This window comes from Zootoca vivipara, chromosome 4 (assembly GCF_965207765.1).
Source record: "Zootoca vivipara chromosome 4, rZooViv2.hap1.1, whole genome shotgun sequence".
NCBI classification, from domain to species: Eukaryota; Metazoa; Chordata; class Lepidosauria; order Squamata; family Lacertidae; genus Zootoca; species Zootoca vivipara.
This window is the reverse complement of record NC_142587.1, coordinates 54,501,050-54,519,674: the sequence shown is the minus strand read 5'-3', so window position 1 is coordinate 54,519,674 and position 18,625 is coordinate 54,501,050. Positions and strand designations below refer to the sequence as shown.

At 44.1% G+C, this 18,625-nt stretch overlaps 1 protein-coding gene across 4 annotated transcripts in view; it reads right to left on the bottom strand.

Moving 5' to 3' along the window:
* APP (amyloid beta precursor protein) overlaps positions 1-2,748 on the bottom strand; it is a 137,479-nt gene extending 134,731 nt beyond the window's left edge. For all 4 annotated transcript variants that reach the window (XM_035114849.3, XM_035114850.3, XM_035114851.3 and 1 more), the window contains exon 1: positions 2,597-2,748. In XM_035114849.3, the coding sequence (XP_034970740.1) occupies positions 2,597-2,656 (60 nt within the window). In that variant the 5' untranslated portion in view covers positions 2,657-2,748. The remainder of the gene's footprint in view (positions 1-2,596) is intronic.
* Between the last annotated feature and the right edge of the window lie 15,877 nt (positions 2,749-18,625).

The window sequence follows — 18,625 nt, the reverse complement described above, 5'->3', positions numbered from 1 at the left end:
TTTGAATTGTGAGCTATTCTGGTGGCTTAGTGACTTAAGCCTGGTTCACTGTAGGTTTGTTAAAGCAGGTTTGGGCAAATGACTTGCAGTGACTGCTCAAGTTGCCCTGTGAGTGGATTGCACTCCTCCTGGAAAAGGCAGGCAACTCATCCCGCCTTAAAAAAATAGCGCTCAGAAGATGCTTGAAGGCATTCCTATCTTAAAGGTGACACATGAGGCTATGACTCCAATGCAAAAAAAAAGGGGGGGGAATCAGTGAATTTCTGCCTAGCTGCTCTTTTGCAGATTGCATTTTGTCTGGATATTCCACCCACTCCACACAAGTGAAGCATCATCCATCAGTTGCTTAAAACCTCCTATTGCACAGGCTTTCCCTAACCCATAAGAGTGGGCCCTGGTAGTACTGAATTCCTGCTTTAAGATAAGGTTTTTTATGCTGCACAATATCTGTTTCTAGGGTATCGTTTTATTGCTTTTAATGTTCCATTCCTGTGTGGCACTGAGAAATTCTAAGAATTAAGCAGTTTAGAAATGCTTTTAATTAAGCAAACAAACAATACTCTTACAGCCCCTACACAATGACTCAGAACTAAGGATGCAATCCTTGCCTCACGGAACTCAGTGGGACTTACTTAGGAGTAGGTACGTTTAGGATTCCACCGCAAGTCTCAATAATTTCACTTGGACTTGGCTTGCGTAGCATAGGATTACAGACTACACCCTGAGAGTAAGTCCAGTCAAACCCTAGGAGACTCACTTCTGAGCAGAAGCAGACAGAACTGCACTGTGATTTGCAACGAAGGAGAGGCAGCTAGTCTGGAAGAAGAAAGGTTTGCAAAAACAAGCAAAAAAGAAGATCAAGAGATAATGGCTAACATCCATCCCTGCAAAAAAAAGAAGAAGCAACTGTATTCCTCCTTACTCTATGTGAATGGAGGTATTTTTCTTTTCCCTATCTCTTCGGGACTGACAAATACAGTGATTTGCACATTATTCTTAATGAGGACAAATTAAATCCTAGATTCTTTCCCCAACAGTCTCCAAAAGAGGTGTGGCACTTCTGCCACTCCCCTAATCTCCCCCACCTTTAAAATAAGAGGGGAGCAGGCTGGTCAAAACCGCAGCCTCGACCACTGAATGATGTCTGGACCTAACAGATTCTTTCTGAAAGCGCAAGGAGAAGAAAAGCAGACAGCCAAGCCAAGCACAAGGCAGACCCCAGTTTAAGGAAGAAGGGGAAGAGCACCCGCTCCCCCACACTGCCCAGTCGCGTGCCCAGGCTCCAGTCCGTTGCACCCAGCCCTGGCTGCCTGGCGGGCAGTTAGATGAATGGGAAAGGAGAGTTGTTTCCAACACCTAGCGGTGAGGGTTGCTCCAGGCTGCAGCTCCCATTATTACAGCGCTTCCTTGCTGCACTGCAGAGGCGCCATCTTCTTGCTCTTAATCTTCCCCGCCAACCCATTTCCTTTCCATCGGCTCCCTAAACGCCCATCCTAAGAGCACTCCACTCCCCTCCTTATAACGCGTGGAGGTGCCCCTGAAAAACACGAGCGGCCAAGGCGATTTCCTCCCGCAAGACGGCGGGCGGGGGGAGAGAGAAGTCACCCCCCACGACACACACACACACACACCCCTCTCTCTCTCTTGCATCCAAACAAAGTCTGCAAGGCGCTCTCGGATAAATGAAATGGGGGAGAGTGGAAAGTGCTCCCTCCCAGAAGCAAGTCCTGCCAGTTGTGGGAACAGACGGGGGGGGGGAGGCTGGCTTCTGCTTTCTTTTTCAGGAAGCGGGGGGCTGCCTTGTGCAAGGGGGGGCGGCTATTCCGCAGGAGCCGCTCTCAAGTTACTCAGAGGCACCTGATCCAAAAACTTGACTCCCCCCCCCTCCCCAATGGACGGCTGGATAGACGGGTGGTCCTTAACCGCCTGTCTCCCGCTTGTTTTCCGCACTGGAGCGCAGAGAAAGAAGAGGAGGAAGAAGAACGAGGCGAGGAGAGGCGGGAAAGCGGCGGGATGCCTGCCGTCTCCTCTCCCGATCTTCCCCGCGGTGGGTCTCTCTCTCCTCCCCGCCCTTCCCGGTTCGGTTTCCCACCCCCAGGTTCGCCACACCGGGGCAACCCAGATCTCTCTCTCTCCAGGACGGCAACAAAAGCCACGCAGCGGCCAGGCGACGCGATCGCGGCTCTGCCAAAAGCCAAACACACGGGAGGCGGATCGCCAAGACGGCGCACCTCGCCCTCCTCCTCCTTCTCCCCCCCCCTCCTCCCAGCTTCCCGGAGACTGTCGGTCGCGAAATCCCCCACCAGCACCGAGGAGGCGCACGACCCGGGCACCCCCCTCCCTCCAAGAAGCCTCCAAGTCGGCGCGTCCCACCTCCCCGCCCCACCTCTCGGCGGAGCCCATTGTTCAGGCGGGGGGGGGAAGAGAGAGAGAGACCTCTGGTCCAGGAGGGGGGCCGGGGACGCCCCCTCGCAAGGCCCCCTCCCACGGAGCCAAGATCCCGGTGGGCAGCAGCAGCAACCGGGAGGGCAGCCCCTTCATTATGCCGTGTCTCCCACCCACTCCCACCCCACCCCATCCCCGGCGCCCGCCTTACCTCCAAAGCGTCGGCGAGCCACGAGGCCGCGAGGAGCAGCCCGGCTAAATGCGGCAGCATCGCGGTTGGCGGGGGAAGGAGCGGAGGCTCCCGCTGGAGAAGGGAGAGCGGCGAAATCCAGCCGGCGGCTCGGCTTCCTCGTCCCCGCCTCTGCGCTGCTGAGGAATGGAAGGGAGCTGCAGCAGCAACACCAGCCGAGCTCCGCCGAGGAAAAGGCGAGTCAGCTGATGATATCCCAGCCCACCCAAAGCAGCGGCGGCGGCAGCAAGGCCGGCCCTCCGCAGAGACCCCTAGCGGAAGCGCCGCGCAACTACAACCGCCCTCCGCGCACGCACACAAACACACACGCGCGCACCCCCGAGGCGCCTGCGATAATAATGGGAGCGAATGTGGGGCGGGGGGGAGGAAGGAAGGAAGCCGAAGGAGGGGGCGCAGGAGCCCCGGTGGCTGTCTGATGGCTGTCTGGGTGGGGCGGGAACTCCGGTAGGGCCATTTCATCCCTCGCTCTTCCTTGGTTTTTTTTTAATAAACTATTTTTAGAAGCAGTGCAGCTTGCCTGTAGATTCGCGACCAGACCTGGCGTCTCTCCTGCCTTTTGCAGGTTACCAGGTGGTCTGTTTTCTTGTTAGACATGGGGCGGGGTAGCGTTTTGTCAGTAAGATGCGGTTGAGGTTTGGTTACAGACAAGCGGGGTATAAATTTTGGGAAATAAAGAAAGGAAACAATGTAACAATAATATTGCTAGTTACAGGTAGGTAGCCGTGTTGGTCTGAGTCGAAGCAAAATAAAAAAATTCCTTCAGTAGCACCTTAAAGACTAACTAAGTTTTTATTTTGGTATGAGCTTTCGTGTGCATGCACACTTCTTCAGATACCTGTGAGTTGCTGTGAGTTTTTGGGGGGGTGGAGTCATGGGCATACCCCAGGGGGTAACTGCCCCCCCCCAAATCAATACAATTCTGAGGTTCTGCCCCCCCCCCAACAAAAGCCTGCCTCCTAACAAAAATCCTGGCTACACCCAGAGGTGGGGTGGGATTATTAGACTGTATGATGCCCGCTGCCCTTCTAAACCTCTGGATCCAGCAAGGGTTATAGTCAAATGAATGATCTCATTGTTCATGTAGCCAGGCAAGGGACACAATGCCTCCTAAGCATGGGTCCTTAATATAAGAAAGGGATTTCCTCTCTGCCAGAGGACATGGGGGTGGGCCCCCTCCCTCACCTGGCTGGTAAAGGTAAAGGGACCTGACCATCACGGACGACTCAGATTGCAGTGTTCATCTCGCTTTACTGCCCAAGGGAGCCGGCGTACAGCTTCCGGGTCATGTGGCCAGCATGATTAAGCTGCTTCTGGTGAACCAGAGCAGCGCACGGAAACGCCGTTTACCTTCCTGCCGGAGCAGTACCTATTTATCTACTTGCACTGCTAAGTTGGCAGGAGCAGGGACCGAGCAATGGGGAGCTCACCCCATTGTGCGGATTCAAACTACCAACCTTCCGATCAGCAAGTCCTAGGCTCTGTGGTTTAACCCACATTACCACCCACGTCCCCCACCTGGCTGGTAGCGAGATGAGAAAAAAGCCAAGAATGTGAGAAAAAGCTTGGCTAGAAGCAAGCAGAAGCCAGAGAGTGAAAGCCATGCTTGATTTCTGTTTGAATCCAAGGCTGTAGCTGTGGGAGAAGCAAGCAAGACCTTCTGGGCTGTTAATGCTGTGAGCCCTTCCATCATAGGCTCAGATTGTACATACAGTATGTGTAGATAAACCATATACTACGGTATAAAGATGCTGCAGTCTCCTCTGCCCCTCATTCCAGGGCAATGGATCCCTGGGTAAGTGCCTGGAACCCCTGGAATCACTGCTCAGAGATTGGGGTGGCATGCCACAGTATAAACCCTGCAGCATGTGCATTGCTGCAGTGGATGCAATTTCCTTCAAGACAGTTTGCTTTGAAAGGCTTTCATCCTACCCCATATTTCCTTATTCCCCCCCCCCCCGCTGCCTTTTTTTAACAGCTAGCTTTCTCAAGGAAAATCTGTGCCACTATCCGTATGCTTGTATGTGTGGGAGTGACAGGATTTGATGTGGAAGAGGAAATGGTGCTTTGAACTTGTGGAACAGCTACTGAAGGAATTTTTTTATAGCATTTTGAGAGTTAGATGTTTCTAATTAACCCTATTGTTTGCCGTCTCTGAAGTGAAAACCCTCTAGATGCAGCCAAAAAGTGTTAGAACCATGTCAATGTCATGTTTTAATCACTTGAAAGAGTATTTAAAGGACAAGATGTAATTAATGGGTATGGTTTATTTTATTTATTTTTTTAATGCTTAATGCAGGTTATCCTTTTAATTCCCCAGGAGAAATCTTTTAAGAATAGCTCTGGTGTGCTTTGTTTTCCACGTGAACAATATGTGCAAGTCAGAACATAGGACAAGTCTGCTGGATCAGGCCAATGGCCCATCTAGCTCAGCATCCCATTCTCCCAAAGGCTAGCCAGATGTCTGTGAAAAACCCAGAAGCAGGATTTGAGTACAGCTGCACTCCCAAGCACTTGTAATTTCCAGCAAATAGTATTCAGAGGCACTCTGCTTCTGACAGTGGAGACAGAACATGGCCTCTGTTGCTAGTAGCTCTTGATAGTCTTATTCTCCGTGAATTGGTCTAATCCTTCTTAAAAGCCACCCAAATTGGTGGCCATCACTCCATCTTGTGGGATTAAATTTTACAGTTTAATTATGCACTGTGTGAAGAAGTGTTTTCTTTCATCTGTCCTGAATCTTCTGACATGCCACAGACTGTAATGGTTTTCCCATAATGCAAAGTATAGGTTAGGACCCCAACCAATGGGAGCCCTTGTTAAGGTTTGAAATGTTGCAAGGATTTCAAGAAGTCTCACTGGGCTCCTTTATAAATTCCTCCCAGTTTGTAACATTTCATAGACTGGTCTGATCCATGGCCACCTATCAGCGAATCTCTGAACTGAATTGGTAGATTGATTTGGCTAGCCAGAAACAGAGCCATCGCCTAGATAATGAATAATGTGTCCCTTTCATTTTCTAAACTATCACGTGAATGTCCTGAGAGCATGATGGTTGCTTACACTCTATATGCAAAGTTATGCAAGTATTGGTAGAAGGTGCAACCAAATGCTGCAGTGTGGAATGCTCCTGCTCTGAATACTCCATTGCTTCTCCCTTCCACTCACTTTTCTGCCCCTCCCCCTGCCAGCCCAATCAATCAATCAATCAATCAATCAATCAGCATTCTGTGGCCACAGAGGAAGCTAAGACTATTGAGCTGTGCTTGAGTCTCTCCTGCACCCTCTACTTCTGGTGCTCTTGCCCCACGAAAATATTGCACCTTTACACCTGCCAATCTGGTAGTTTCCCCAAGCCAGCTGTTACTTCCTGCTTGTGCATGGATAATGCCATTTTGGCTACAAAGGAACCCGCACTCAGACCCTTGAAATCATTCTGGGTATACATGATACATAGCCTCATTTCCTATCCATATCTGATCGCATTATACATTCAATAGAAGAACCAGTACCCCGGTATCTCCAGCGCAGTTCTTCTCAGTTGCAACTTGCTACTCTTAACAGCATGTCTTGAAGATGAATAGATTTGAGGGAATCAAGCAGTGAGATCTGATAAGCTTCCGTAAAAGGGAAGAATAAAATGGTAACTGAAGGGAGATTGCTCATCTGTTAAAATATATACTGCACAAGAGCTCAGATCTTTCAGAGACGCTGGATTTTTCTGTTTCAGTTAATCGGCTTTGTTGTGCCTTTGATGTCTTCCCAAGGCTCTTTTTTCCTATGGAGTGTATAGATGGAGCTAGATAGAGTGTCTGTGCCTATTTCCGAGAGGCACTTGAAAATACCTTTAGACATACTTTTTCAACCTTGACATATGTAGAGTTGCATTGCGCGTCATTTTAAGAACACGATGACACATTCCTTCTGCTCATGAAGATGGTTTACTCTCATTAAGCTAAGGGTGAGTTTTTATTTATTTAGTTATTCATTCATTCTAGAGTTTCTAATCCACACTGTGCAAAAGAAAACCCAAGCCGTGTACATAAACGGGATAGAAAACACAGTACAAATCATAGAACAATGTTTTTAAAAATCCCCATAAAACTAACAAGAATTCAAAGCTGCAGAACTAAGGCAGACTAATTTGGCAAGGCGTAAGGGGAAATAAAAGTTCTCAACAAACTTAGCCATGATAGGGCTTGCTGCACTTCCAGAATGCTCTAGTCACATCATTGTATGGCAGTAAAAAGTCGTCGCTGTATGATCATTGATGACAGGGAAAAGGCCTATATATATATATATATATATATATATATATTATATATATATATATAATATATATATATAAATGTTCCCATCCTATGAATTTCTTCACTGAGACAATTTAGTGCAAGGTCCCAGTGTTGGAATGAGGATGCTGGTGGTCCTAACTCTGGCCCAGGAACCTACAATCAGATCAGTTATTGGGCTCAAGCTGCACAATTCAAGGAGTACCTACTCTTCTGGAAGTTGTGGGTGGGCCTTTGCTCTGATGGTGCTTCTAGCGCGGCTATTCCCTGCACAAATGAAGGCTCCTCCCCTTTCATTCATGCAGGGATGCCTCTGCACCTAAAGAAGAAATACTGTCTTTGGACTGGACCTGACGCTGTTGTAGGAGCAGTTAGAAGGTCCCCCTGTGTGTCTTTTTACTCCATTTTGTTTTTCTCTGGGCAATGCAGAAGTACTTACACTGGTCTTCAGGGGACAAAAGAGAGGCTTATTGCCATCAGCACCTTGGAGAGCATCCTAACTTGCAGTGGAGGCTGGTGTTCAATGGGATAGGTAGGGTGCAAGGCAGACAGGCCAACAGTAGATGGAGTGAGATCCAATGACAGGGCCTCATCCTTGCTGAATTATACATGGACAGCACTGAGATGGAGGGGGAGGGGGCTGACAGCCAGTGGCCATACCTTGACTGGCTGTAAGTAAAGAAGCAGGCTTCTTAAACTGGCTGAGAGCAAATAGCTGGGTGGGATAGTTGCCCCATTTGCACAAATAAATTAGCCTCTACTGATCCTAAGGTGGCCTCCTTGATGAAAGGAAATGGGGGACAGCAGGGAAGAGAGAGTTCTGAGTTTACTAATGCTTATTATTGCTTGCTCCATTGCAGCTAAAACCAACCTGAAGAATGGGTGGGTGGGTGGTTGGTTTGCCTGTTTGTCTCCTGCATTTGTTTTGGGAAAACTTGGCCTATTCTCTTGTTAGCTCATTTGGAAAACCTTCCTACGAAGCTTGACTTGTTGCTGGGTTTCAACTGCTGTTCTGGTGAGGGTGGGAGGATATTTTTAAACCAGTCTGGCTGGCTGTTGCTCTTACTCTTTTACATATGGTATTTCAAAGATGCACCCTTGCTCACAACTACTACTTGTTGAAATTGCGAGCAAACATCTGCAGGACTACAGCCTTACACCCCGAGCCTCTAGAAACAAGCTGTTGTCATAGCTTGCATTGAGGGAGGGTCCTTTGGTATCCTTGCTTGTGGATCAGGGCACACCTGGAACACCATTTTATAATTCTGCTCTTTTGTTTTTCATAGAATCATAGAATTGTAGAGTTGGAATTTAAACCTCTATTGTCAGAGCTTCATATCCAAGAGTGGGCTTTCATCGACAATGTGTCTTGCTGGCCTTTTAGGATGTCACAGTAGATGAATCCTGCCTCAGACAGACCCCTGGACTATCTCCAAATTCTCTGCGGTACAGCGCAATCTTTTGACATGTCACCGTTCATCTGGTGAGGGTGGTTCTTCCCAGGGCTGACTCCAGGTTTTGGGAACCCTTAGGCAACATGCCCTGAATGGGACCATCTTCACCTCTGTTGCCTAGTCAATTCCCCTCTCCCTTGTTTCCACTTGCATGCTCAGAGAGGGCAGCAGACAGGCATTGGAACCAGGAGGAGAGCAGGCGGTTCTCGAGGTTGACAGTGGGCCCCCTGCCTTGACAGGTACCTGACAATGCCTACTACAGGCAGCCCTGTATCGGGAAATTTTAATGTTTGATGTTTTACAATTTTTTATATGTGCTGTAAGCCACCCAGAGTGGCTAGGGAAGTCCAGCCAGATGAGCAGCGTATAAATAATAAAATTATTATTATTAGTATTATTATTATTATTATTATTATTAACTCTGATGCTGGTCCTGGCTGTTGAAAGCTTCCACTCCCCTATAGCATCAGGCCATTCTGCTCTTGGTTTAGCAACTCTTATATTCTGGGTATTCATGTTGATTTAAATACAGCCCAGCACGCTCTGGATCTTCAGGATAACATACACATCCAGATTCAGTTGTATGCATGTCATTTATTCATGGCAGACAAATGAAGGCATAATTTGTTTTCAAAAGAAGTTGAAGTGGAGACTTGCTGCATTACAGACCTGTTATATCATGTTAGCAGACAAATAGCTGTTCTCTGCCCGTCTTCATAATTGGACAAGAAAATGCATATCCACCTTTTCTAATGCACTGAGAGAATGGAAACAAGCTATAACAACAGAGAATGCAATCCACATCTCATTGAAGCCAGTAGCAATTTCCCACTAATTTTAAATGCACCCATAATACCCTTATTATTTCTCATCCACAAAGGATGTTTTAGCGGCCTTGTACTTCAGGAGCGCTGCACAGTATTTCTTTAAATAAAAAAACACAGGTTTATTGTGCTACATTTTGAAGTATAGCAATTATAAATCAATCTAATCTTGTACCACGTAATAGTAATTTATCTCTTTGGTGCCAGAGGACTGGGAAGAGTAAAGTCTTCCAAAGTTTACTGCGACGGATGGAGAAAAACGCAATGCTGTACTTTATCCCACAAGTGAAACTTTCTTGCTTGGGGATCAAAGTTGTTTTTATTAAGGATGGAGTTCTGTATAAAGAACAGAGAATGCTGACCTCAGTTCTACAAAAGAACTTTATAGTTTGGTTCCAGGAAATGTAGGGAGAGAAAAAACCAGGTAATGTTGTCATAGCAACAAGAGAGAGAAGTTCTCTTTCAGTAAAAGCTGAAATAGTCATAGCCTCAAATAATACAATATCCATATAGTTCTTCTTGTCTTCAGGAGTGGGCAGAAGGTAGACCGGGATCTACAGGTAGATCTCTGGATGTTTTGCTATAGATTGGCAACAGGTTATGACTCTCAATTGTTCAGGAAAACAATTCCCCTCCCATCAAATTTAGGCTGATGAAATGAAGAAAGCTAACCAGGAGTAGGGAATGGTGAATTTCTGCATTTCAGTTTCTCTCCCTTTTTCATTTCCACAATCTTCAGCTCTCCACATTTCTACACCAGTTTGTAATTTATGTTTTTTAAAGTCCTCATCAAAATTTAGCAGCATTTTAGTGTGCATTTCTCCTAAAATACATATTTGTCCATGTCTACCCAATATACAAGTTTTTGCAAAAGCAATTTGCCCCTGATATAATGCATTTTTGTTTGTTATTTCCTTTAAAATATGCATTTTTATGAAAACTCTACCCTAGTATATGCATTTTGTACCTATTACTTGGCAGAATTCAGAGAAATGTGAATTTCAAAGGCTGACTGTGTTTTTGTTCACATGCATTGTTTCAGAATGTGTGAATTAGGTAGATTCACTTTCAAATGCAAACTGGATCAAATATCTCCCCCATCCCTAACCAGAAGTGGATTTTTATGTGAAAAGACTATGACCACAGTTCAATTCTGGGACTGAAAACTAATGTATAGTTTCATAATATCCTTGGAGGCATCCTGCTCAATAATTCTAACAAGGTAACTTACCAGATCCATCATAGTTTTCCAATACAGTGGTACCTCGGTTTATGAACACAATTGGTTCCGGAAGTCTGTTCATAAACTGAAGCGTTCATAAACTGAAGCGAACTTTCCCATTGAAAGTAATGGAAGGTGGATTAATCCGTTCCAGACGGTCCGCGGAGTAACCGTTCATAAACTGAAGCGAACTTTTCCATTGAAAGTAATGGAAAGTGGATTAATCCGTTCCAGACGGGTCCGCGAAGTACTTAAACTGAAGCGTTCATAAACTGAAACATGGGTGTAATTGGTTCCAGAAGTCTGTTCATAAACTGAAGCGTTCATAAACTGAAGCGAACTTTCCCATTAAAAGTAATGGAAAGTGAATTAATCCGTTCCAGATGGGTCCGCGGTGTTCATAAACCGAAAATTCATAAACCGAGGTGTTCATAAACCGAGGTTCCACTGTATGAGATACTGGTTGTGCTTTTGATATACTGTACAGTGGTGCTTCTGCACCAAAGGGGCAGAACATAGATGTTTTAAGAAATTGAATAAATATGGAAAATAGATGTTCAAAATTTTTCTTGTTATTACCAAGTCAAGAGGGTGAGACAACATTGATGTGGTTCATCCCACATGTTCCTCTGGATAAGCTGCAACAAAATAAACTCTATCTTCTTTAGAAGGTCAAATCAAGGGGTTTCTTAGTTTTTGGATTAGGTTCACCAGTTTGGCCTTTCTAGGCTACAGGATATCTTTCATAACTAGCTGAGTGGCAAATTTTGCATCTTATTTGATGTCATTGATATTGTCAAAGTGACCTTATGTGGATTACTTTTATGATGCTTTTCCTGGTCACTAATTATATTATTATTATTATTATTATTATTATTATTATTATTATTATTAACAACAACAACAACAACAACTATATTTGGTTATGCTTGAATCTTTATCCTTTGTGATTTAATCATTATGTGCTATAACGGTCAATTGGCTGAGCTTTGAAACGTAATCCTGTTACTAAACTTGGGAAGACCTTAGTTAATATAATAATCTCAGAGGGCTGGGAAAGTAACCTTTAGTTATGGCAGGATGCAAATGTATACTGTAGACATAAATAGCTCATTTATTCCTTTTCATGAAAATTTCATAAAAGAAAAGCACACTGGATTTATTGATCTTTGTGCCAATAAAATACTGCAGTTGGCAGATATTCTAGTGATCTGTTTCTTCAGCAGCCTGGTTGTGCACAGATTAATAAAGCAGTGTTCTCATTACATTTTATTTCATCAGACACATATGAGGCCAATGGGAAAGCTTGCTCTCTCCAGCTGTAATAAAAATCTGCCCAGTAACAGCATCTGGTCCTGCACTATGCAAGCCTTTTATAAGGTATGTCTTGTGTTAAGCATGTGATATATAAGCGCATCATCTTGTACTGTAAACATATAATATTATATGTGCATCTTAATAGGCATTAAAAGTAAAACACTATTTTCCATGCAAGTCAATCTTGTCATTGACGTCTAGCAACAGGGGCCAAAGGAGATGTGACATTAATTGGGTGAATGCAATTAACATGCACATTTTTTCCTATGTAAATAGCAGCCCTGGTGATATCCAAGTAGCCTCAGGACTGTGGAGTGGGGCTGGATAGGCACAGTTTAACTATTTATCTCTTTACCACAGTCCTGACAAAAATCTCCTCCCTGAAGCTGCTATTTGCATTTCTTATTTTCCTTTTTTCAAAAAATATTTTTTAATTTTTCCCCCCAAATAAACAAACAAAACTAATTACATCTCATCTTGAATTCACCCTTCTCAGTCTTTTCACTCTGCCGAGCTGTGCCTTCCCTCCCTCCCACCATTCGGCTTTATTTCTCACTCTCATCTTGCAGTGAAGCATCCACTGGTGTCAATGAGAGTTTCCGTTAGAATGCAAGTAGCAGCTTCACAGAGAGTTGTTCCTTTGGACCATGGCAGAGAAAGTTAAATTTTCTCTTTCTCTGCTCCACTTCTAATGGTATCAGTGATGATCAGACTTTCCTGCATTCACACAACCAACATCACATCTAGTTTGGCCATGAGGATCTCACCCATGCCTTTTAATGGACCTTCAGCATTGGCCTGGTATGCTTTGCATGCCACAGCAACATGCAGAGAGACTCCATTGATGTGAGATTCCCTGACATACGTCGCTCACTGAAATACTGTCTAGCAATTATCATTTTTACCTTCATAACTGCACAACTAGACAGTTGCAATGTACTCTGTGTCCATTACTGCAGATGATTGTTTAGAATTTTCAGCTAGTACAGAATGTGATAGACCATTTCCTTGAGATGACTGGCATTGGAAGAATATTATATTATGGTTCTGGTAACTATGCTGATTGCATATTGCTTTCCAGGGATAAATCAAGATGCTGGTTTGAGACACAAAGCCTTAACAGCCTAAGCTCTGGTTCCCCCACCAGTCCACATGCAGAAACCAACCAGACTAGCAGCTAAATCTTACTGCAAATGGGAGGTGAGGCAGGCAATGTTCTCTACTCCATCTGAGGTCAGGAGGCTAGCTTTAAGGGGTGCATGTGGCACGCACAGCCTTGTGTCCTCTAACACCACGCTGCTACTCACTATACGTACAGCTGCCTTACTATATGTGCATAGGGCCCTGAATGTGGGCTTTGTGTTGGGTTGCCAGACCTCCAGGTCTGATCTGAAGCCACCAGCTTTTCCTCACCTCTTCCAGGTAGCAGGTGGAGCATTTGAATCTCCAGGTGGGCAAGAAAGCCTTTAATTAAAAGAATATATATTGAAAATGCACACAGCTTGCAAGCTGTAGCTTGACAGGAACTGGATGCAAATTATAAGGGAGTGGATGTCCTACCCTCCCCCATTCTTCTCTCCTGATTCACCTCTTTCTCATTGACCTACCCAATGACACCACTAGGAGGAGTATCCCGCCGTGACATCACCACAAACTGCCCCTAGTTCTTGGGTTTGGGCCCTCAAATCTCAAGATCTGGGAATGCTCCTGACCTGCCAATCGTAGCCTTGTGGAATACAGGCAACAGAGCTTTCAGCTGTAGGCTCCTCTCCTCTGTTGTGAGAGGAGGGGTCTAGACCAGGCATCCCCAGACTTCGGCCCTCCAGATGTTTTGGACTACAATTCCCATCTTCCCCGACCACTGGTCCTTTTAGCTAGGGATCATGGGAGTTGTAGGCCAAAACATCTGGAGGAACACAGTTTGGGGATGCCTGGTCTAGACAGAAACATTGCTTTTGCACCAGCTCATTACAACTGCTCATCTACCTAGGCTTGCCATACAGCCGGAAAATTCCGGACATGTCAGGAAATCGGTCAGCTAAAATGGCATCCTGTGGGAAATTTTGAATTTTAAGAGATGTCTGGAATTTCCCACATATATGGCAACCCAGGATCCCCCCCCCCAGTTATCTGCCCCCCACCCCGCCCCCATTGAGCAGCGGAAGGAATGCCCGCCCTTCCATGGGGGACCCAAAGCATGCTTGTGCCTCCCGCCTCCTCTCATGCAGCAGCCCCAACTGAGGAGGAGGAAGAGGGAAGTGTGGAGGGTGGTGGAAAGAGGGCGAGAGCAGCCCCAAGTGCCCACCAGCTGTCCAGAGAGGAAAATAAAGATGACTCAGTTATCCTGCCCCCACCTTCCTCCCTGCTCAAGAGCCGCTGCTTTACCTTCTCAAAGCTGCCACCGCTGCTGCCTCGAGGACAATTGCTCCCCTTTCCAGGACACAGGGCAGGAGGCGAAGAGCCTGGCTAAAAAAGGAACAGGGTGCCCGTGGCTACTTGCTTGGGAGCAGGTCCAAAGGAACTTACCCCCTCAGTCCTACCCTCCCAAAGCGGTGGGTAGGGACACCAGCAAGGAATCTCCCTTTCTTTCCCTGCTATTAGTAGAAGAAGAGTTGGCTCATGGAGACACTGGGGTGGGTGTGTTGTTTGCTTTTTTTGGGGGGGAGGCTGTGCCTTCATTATACACTTTTAGGTGCCAAGCAAAATCGTTCCTTTCTTAACCAGGCCTTTGGTTGATCCGATTTACATCCTGTAAGCTTTTAAAATGTGTTTTTTTTTTGTGGGGGGGTATTGGGTTGCTGTTTTTATTTTATTAGGCATTGTGTAGTTTTATATCTTGATTTTATTCTGTGAACTGCCCTGAAACCCCCAGGGTGGAATAAGAATAAGAATAGGGTGGAATAAGAATAAGAATAATATTGCCCCCTCCCACATGGGAGAAAGAAAGAAAGAAAAAGGTGTCAGGAATTTTACTTTTTGAAATATTGCAAGCCTACTGCCCTCATACCAGTTTACACTGCTGCTTTCAACTTCCTGTTAATTCTCTCTCTTTTAAAAGTCAGGAACAGAACATCAAAACACATCCAGAAATTAATTCAGAATAGAAAAGCAGATTAATCAATTATGCACACTGAGAATCACTCTTGGTGTTCTACTGTTAGAACGTAGGGTCTGCACTTAAGTTTCAAATGAGTGCATCCATTGTTTACAAGTCAGCATGTCTGAAAGGGAAATAATGAGAGCTGATCAGAAATAATATTGTATTTATTACTGCCCTTTATGCATTCATGGTCCCGGCTTATTTTTATGCGGAAGAGAGCAACTTTGCCAAGCACTTTTGAAACATAAACAGAGGACTGGCGAGTATTTGGAAATAAATGATTAATAACTAATCATTTAGTTATCATGGAAGTTGGATGACAATTGATCATAGTAGTTACTTTATTAGTAACTATTAGTAGTTAGTAGGTAGTTTATTATTAGTAGTTACTTTATTATTCAGTTCTCAAATGTCTCCATTGATGAATGTTTCAGAACCCAAACACCGAAAACTTGTTTTCAAATGCACCTTGGAAGTTGAACGGCTTCCGCTGTGTGTTTTTCAATTTTCCCAATTGAATTTGCAGACAGCCCTTTGCGTCTTGGTTTTTGAACATTTAGGAACTAGAACGGTCTTACGGAACGGATTACATTCGAGAACCAAGGTACCACTGTATCATGTTACAATAGGGGCCATTATCCCCAGGCTTCTTTTAGATATAATCAGGGGCTGATCTGCTATGAAACTAATGAAGCTTAAACTAATCCCAGAGGGGCCCCAGAAGTGACTTTAGTCCATATTGCTCAATCATTTTGGTTCTAGAAGACCCAATTTGAGTTGCATGACTCAAATTGATTGTTGATATTATATATATAAAACAATCTCAAAGTTTGACAGTCAGTAGCACAGATGTTGTAAAGGTGTGGTGATCTGTCATGGAACAACTCCATTGAAGAAGATAACAGCGGTGCGGAACTGGCAAAGCTGACTGGGGAAATCCGAAACCAGAACAACCAAGCATTCCAGAGAGAGTGGAGTAAATTAATTCAATACATAGACAATCATTGTACACTAGACTAGCAGGACTGAGATAAAACTCAGAGTGAAGAATCAAGATGTTATAAATGTGGGGACATAATAATGTGTTATTAAAAAACAAACAAACCAGAAGATGGGGGGAGGGAAGTTGAGAGCTCGACAGAGCATAAGGTTTTATAAAAAGTGTTATGATATTATAAAATTGTTAAAAATGGAAAACCAATAAAAACATTTAGAAGAAGAAGAAGAAGAAGAAGAAGAAGAAGAAGAAGAAGAAGAAGAAGAAGAAAACAGTGGTTACCCAGGCCTGATTGCTGGCTGCAAAGGGCCCCCCATAACAGTTCAAGCTTCCAAAAAGGAAGTGTCACCTGCCACAAGCCACCACCTCACCTCAGATAGCAACACGACTTGCGGAGAAGCTTCCACTGAATATCTTAACAACCAATCAGGTTTGTATGGAAGGAAGTAGTTATTGAGATAGTCTAGTCTTAAGCCATTCAGGGCTCTAAAGGTCATGAACATGCTGAATTGGATCTGGAAATAGATAAGGAGCCAGGGAAGTTGATGTAAGATCAGTGAGAGTCTTGCTCACACTCAGGATGAATGAAGCTGTCAATTGAATTTCTATCAGCTTCTAATGTTTTCAATCATAAATTCAATTGACCAGATTTCCACAATCAATGTGTGATTAAAAAATAATCAGTGTTTTACTGCCCATTTTCCCTAATGTACATATTCTTGCATGCAATTTTGCCTTATTGATAGTTTTTTGTAAGCAATTTCCCCTAATAAGTCCATTTTAATGGACACACTTGCCTCTAATACATGAATTTCTATACACATGGTTTGGTTGGAGAACTACATCAAAAAAATCAGAGAAGAGTGAATTTTGAAGGATAGTTCCGCTTCTGTTTGTGTCCTGTTTCAGGAACTGCAAATTAGATTTCATTAAAATGTGAACTAAACTGAATTTCTCCCCCATCCCTCACTCATACCCCTTTGATTTTCAATCGTTCTTCACTCTTTCTTCCTATGATCACGTGTGTGTGTGTTTTCAACTTTGCATGACTAGATCCTTTGCATTGTAGGTTTGGATTAATGTGTTCTATCTTAGACTGACATTTTTTGTGGCTGTAGAATGTCTCACAGCAGTTTCATAGCTGTGTAGTTCGCTATACTGGAACAGCATGATTGTGACAACCATCAGATGACAGCATTCAGATGATTAGACATGAAAATGTGCAACAACCAAGCAAGGGAAACAATTCATCTTGAATATGGAGAGCTTTTAGTGCTATAAATGAGCAGCCGCACCAGTTCGTGGCTGTGAATGCACACAGGTATGCTGTGCATTAAATAGGCATTAATATGCAGCAAAAGCATCAGGGTAGAGAAGTATTGAGACTGTCACTATCACACTACTTAAGAACATTGTGATTCCAAGTCAGGCAAGGACTCATGTCTCAAGATAATAATGCTAGTGGCACCCCAATGATGTTGCAATTAATGTGAAACAATTGGGTTTATATAGTGCCTTGATGATGAGATGATGAATCATCAAAAGAGCCTCTTGAAACAACAAAAAATATCAGGAAGACAGCATGCCAAGTGACGGTAGCTGTTGTGTGTGAATAAACAAAATTATTCGCTGGCTGAGACAGAAACGGTAACTTGATTTGACAGAAGAGGGGAGCTTTTCAGAGAATGATGACATGGTCACAATGATGAGTAAAGTAACCTTGACAGCAGCATCTTGTATGGGTTACAAAAAGTTAAGGAGTAGCAGAGAGCGGGATGAAGGGATTCAGAGAAGACAAGATGGGCAACAGCCAACATAAAAGATAAAATAGGACTGCCAAACACCCGGATTTTCCCGGACATTTCAAAGGCGGAATTTACTTTCAGGGGATCTCAGGCAAGTCAATTGAAAAAGCTCAACAAACCTGGGTTTCTTAAAAGTCAGACCAAGAATAAATTCAATCTGCAACAACGCAAAATTCAGTTTGGTTGTATTAAGGACTTTCCATGTTTGCACAAGCTCCAAGATGCTGTGAAATTAACAGACATATTATTTTGGCAAAATTGATATGCCCTGAAGGCAATGGTTCTTTGGTGAGAGAAGGCGGTGTCTGAGTCACCTCAACTGACACATCAGGAACAAACAATAATCTGAAAGCACAAGTTGAGGTTCATTTCAGATTCTGGTTTGTTCCGAATGTGGAAATAATATGTTCTGGGTCCAGAACAAATTAATGCAGGACGACTTACTTTGCTGCACACTGAGAAAGGAGGAGGGAAGGGGCAGCATGGGCAGGCACAAAACCCATGCATATCTTTGCCTAACAAGCTTTATTTAGCAGCCAACTGTTTTCATGCTTTCTAGCCAAAGAATAGCATAATGCTTGCAGTGTATCTCAGCAAAAACAAGGAAACAGGCCAATAGCCAAAAAGTGTGCAAAACGCCTTTTTATGTGTTGTATTAAGAATAGCCAGCACCTCAGTGCTATAAAAATAAGCAGACTTCAAATTCTTTTGAGATGATTAAACAAGCAAAGAGATCTGAACAAACCAGCACATGACCCCCCAAAAGAAATGTTTTCACAGTGGGAAGAAAAATCACAAAGACATCCAATGAAATAATAACTGATTTCCACAGAACATTGCTCCAGCTCTGATTTAAAATTAAACTGACAGTTTTGGGGTCATTTAGTACTTCACGTAAGAACTTTGAAACCTTCAGTGAGAATACTAGAAGTTCCTTTTCACTACAGAATTGTCATCAAATTAATAGCTAGTGATGACCATGAGT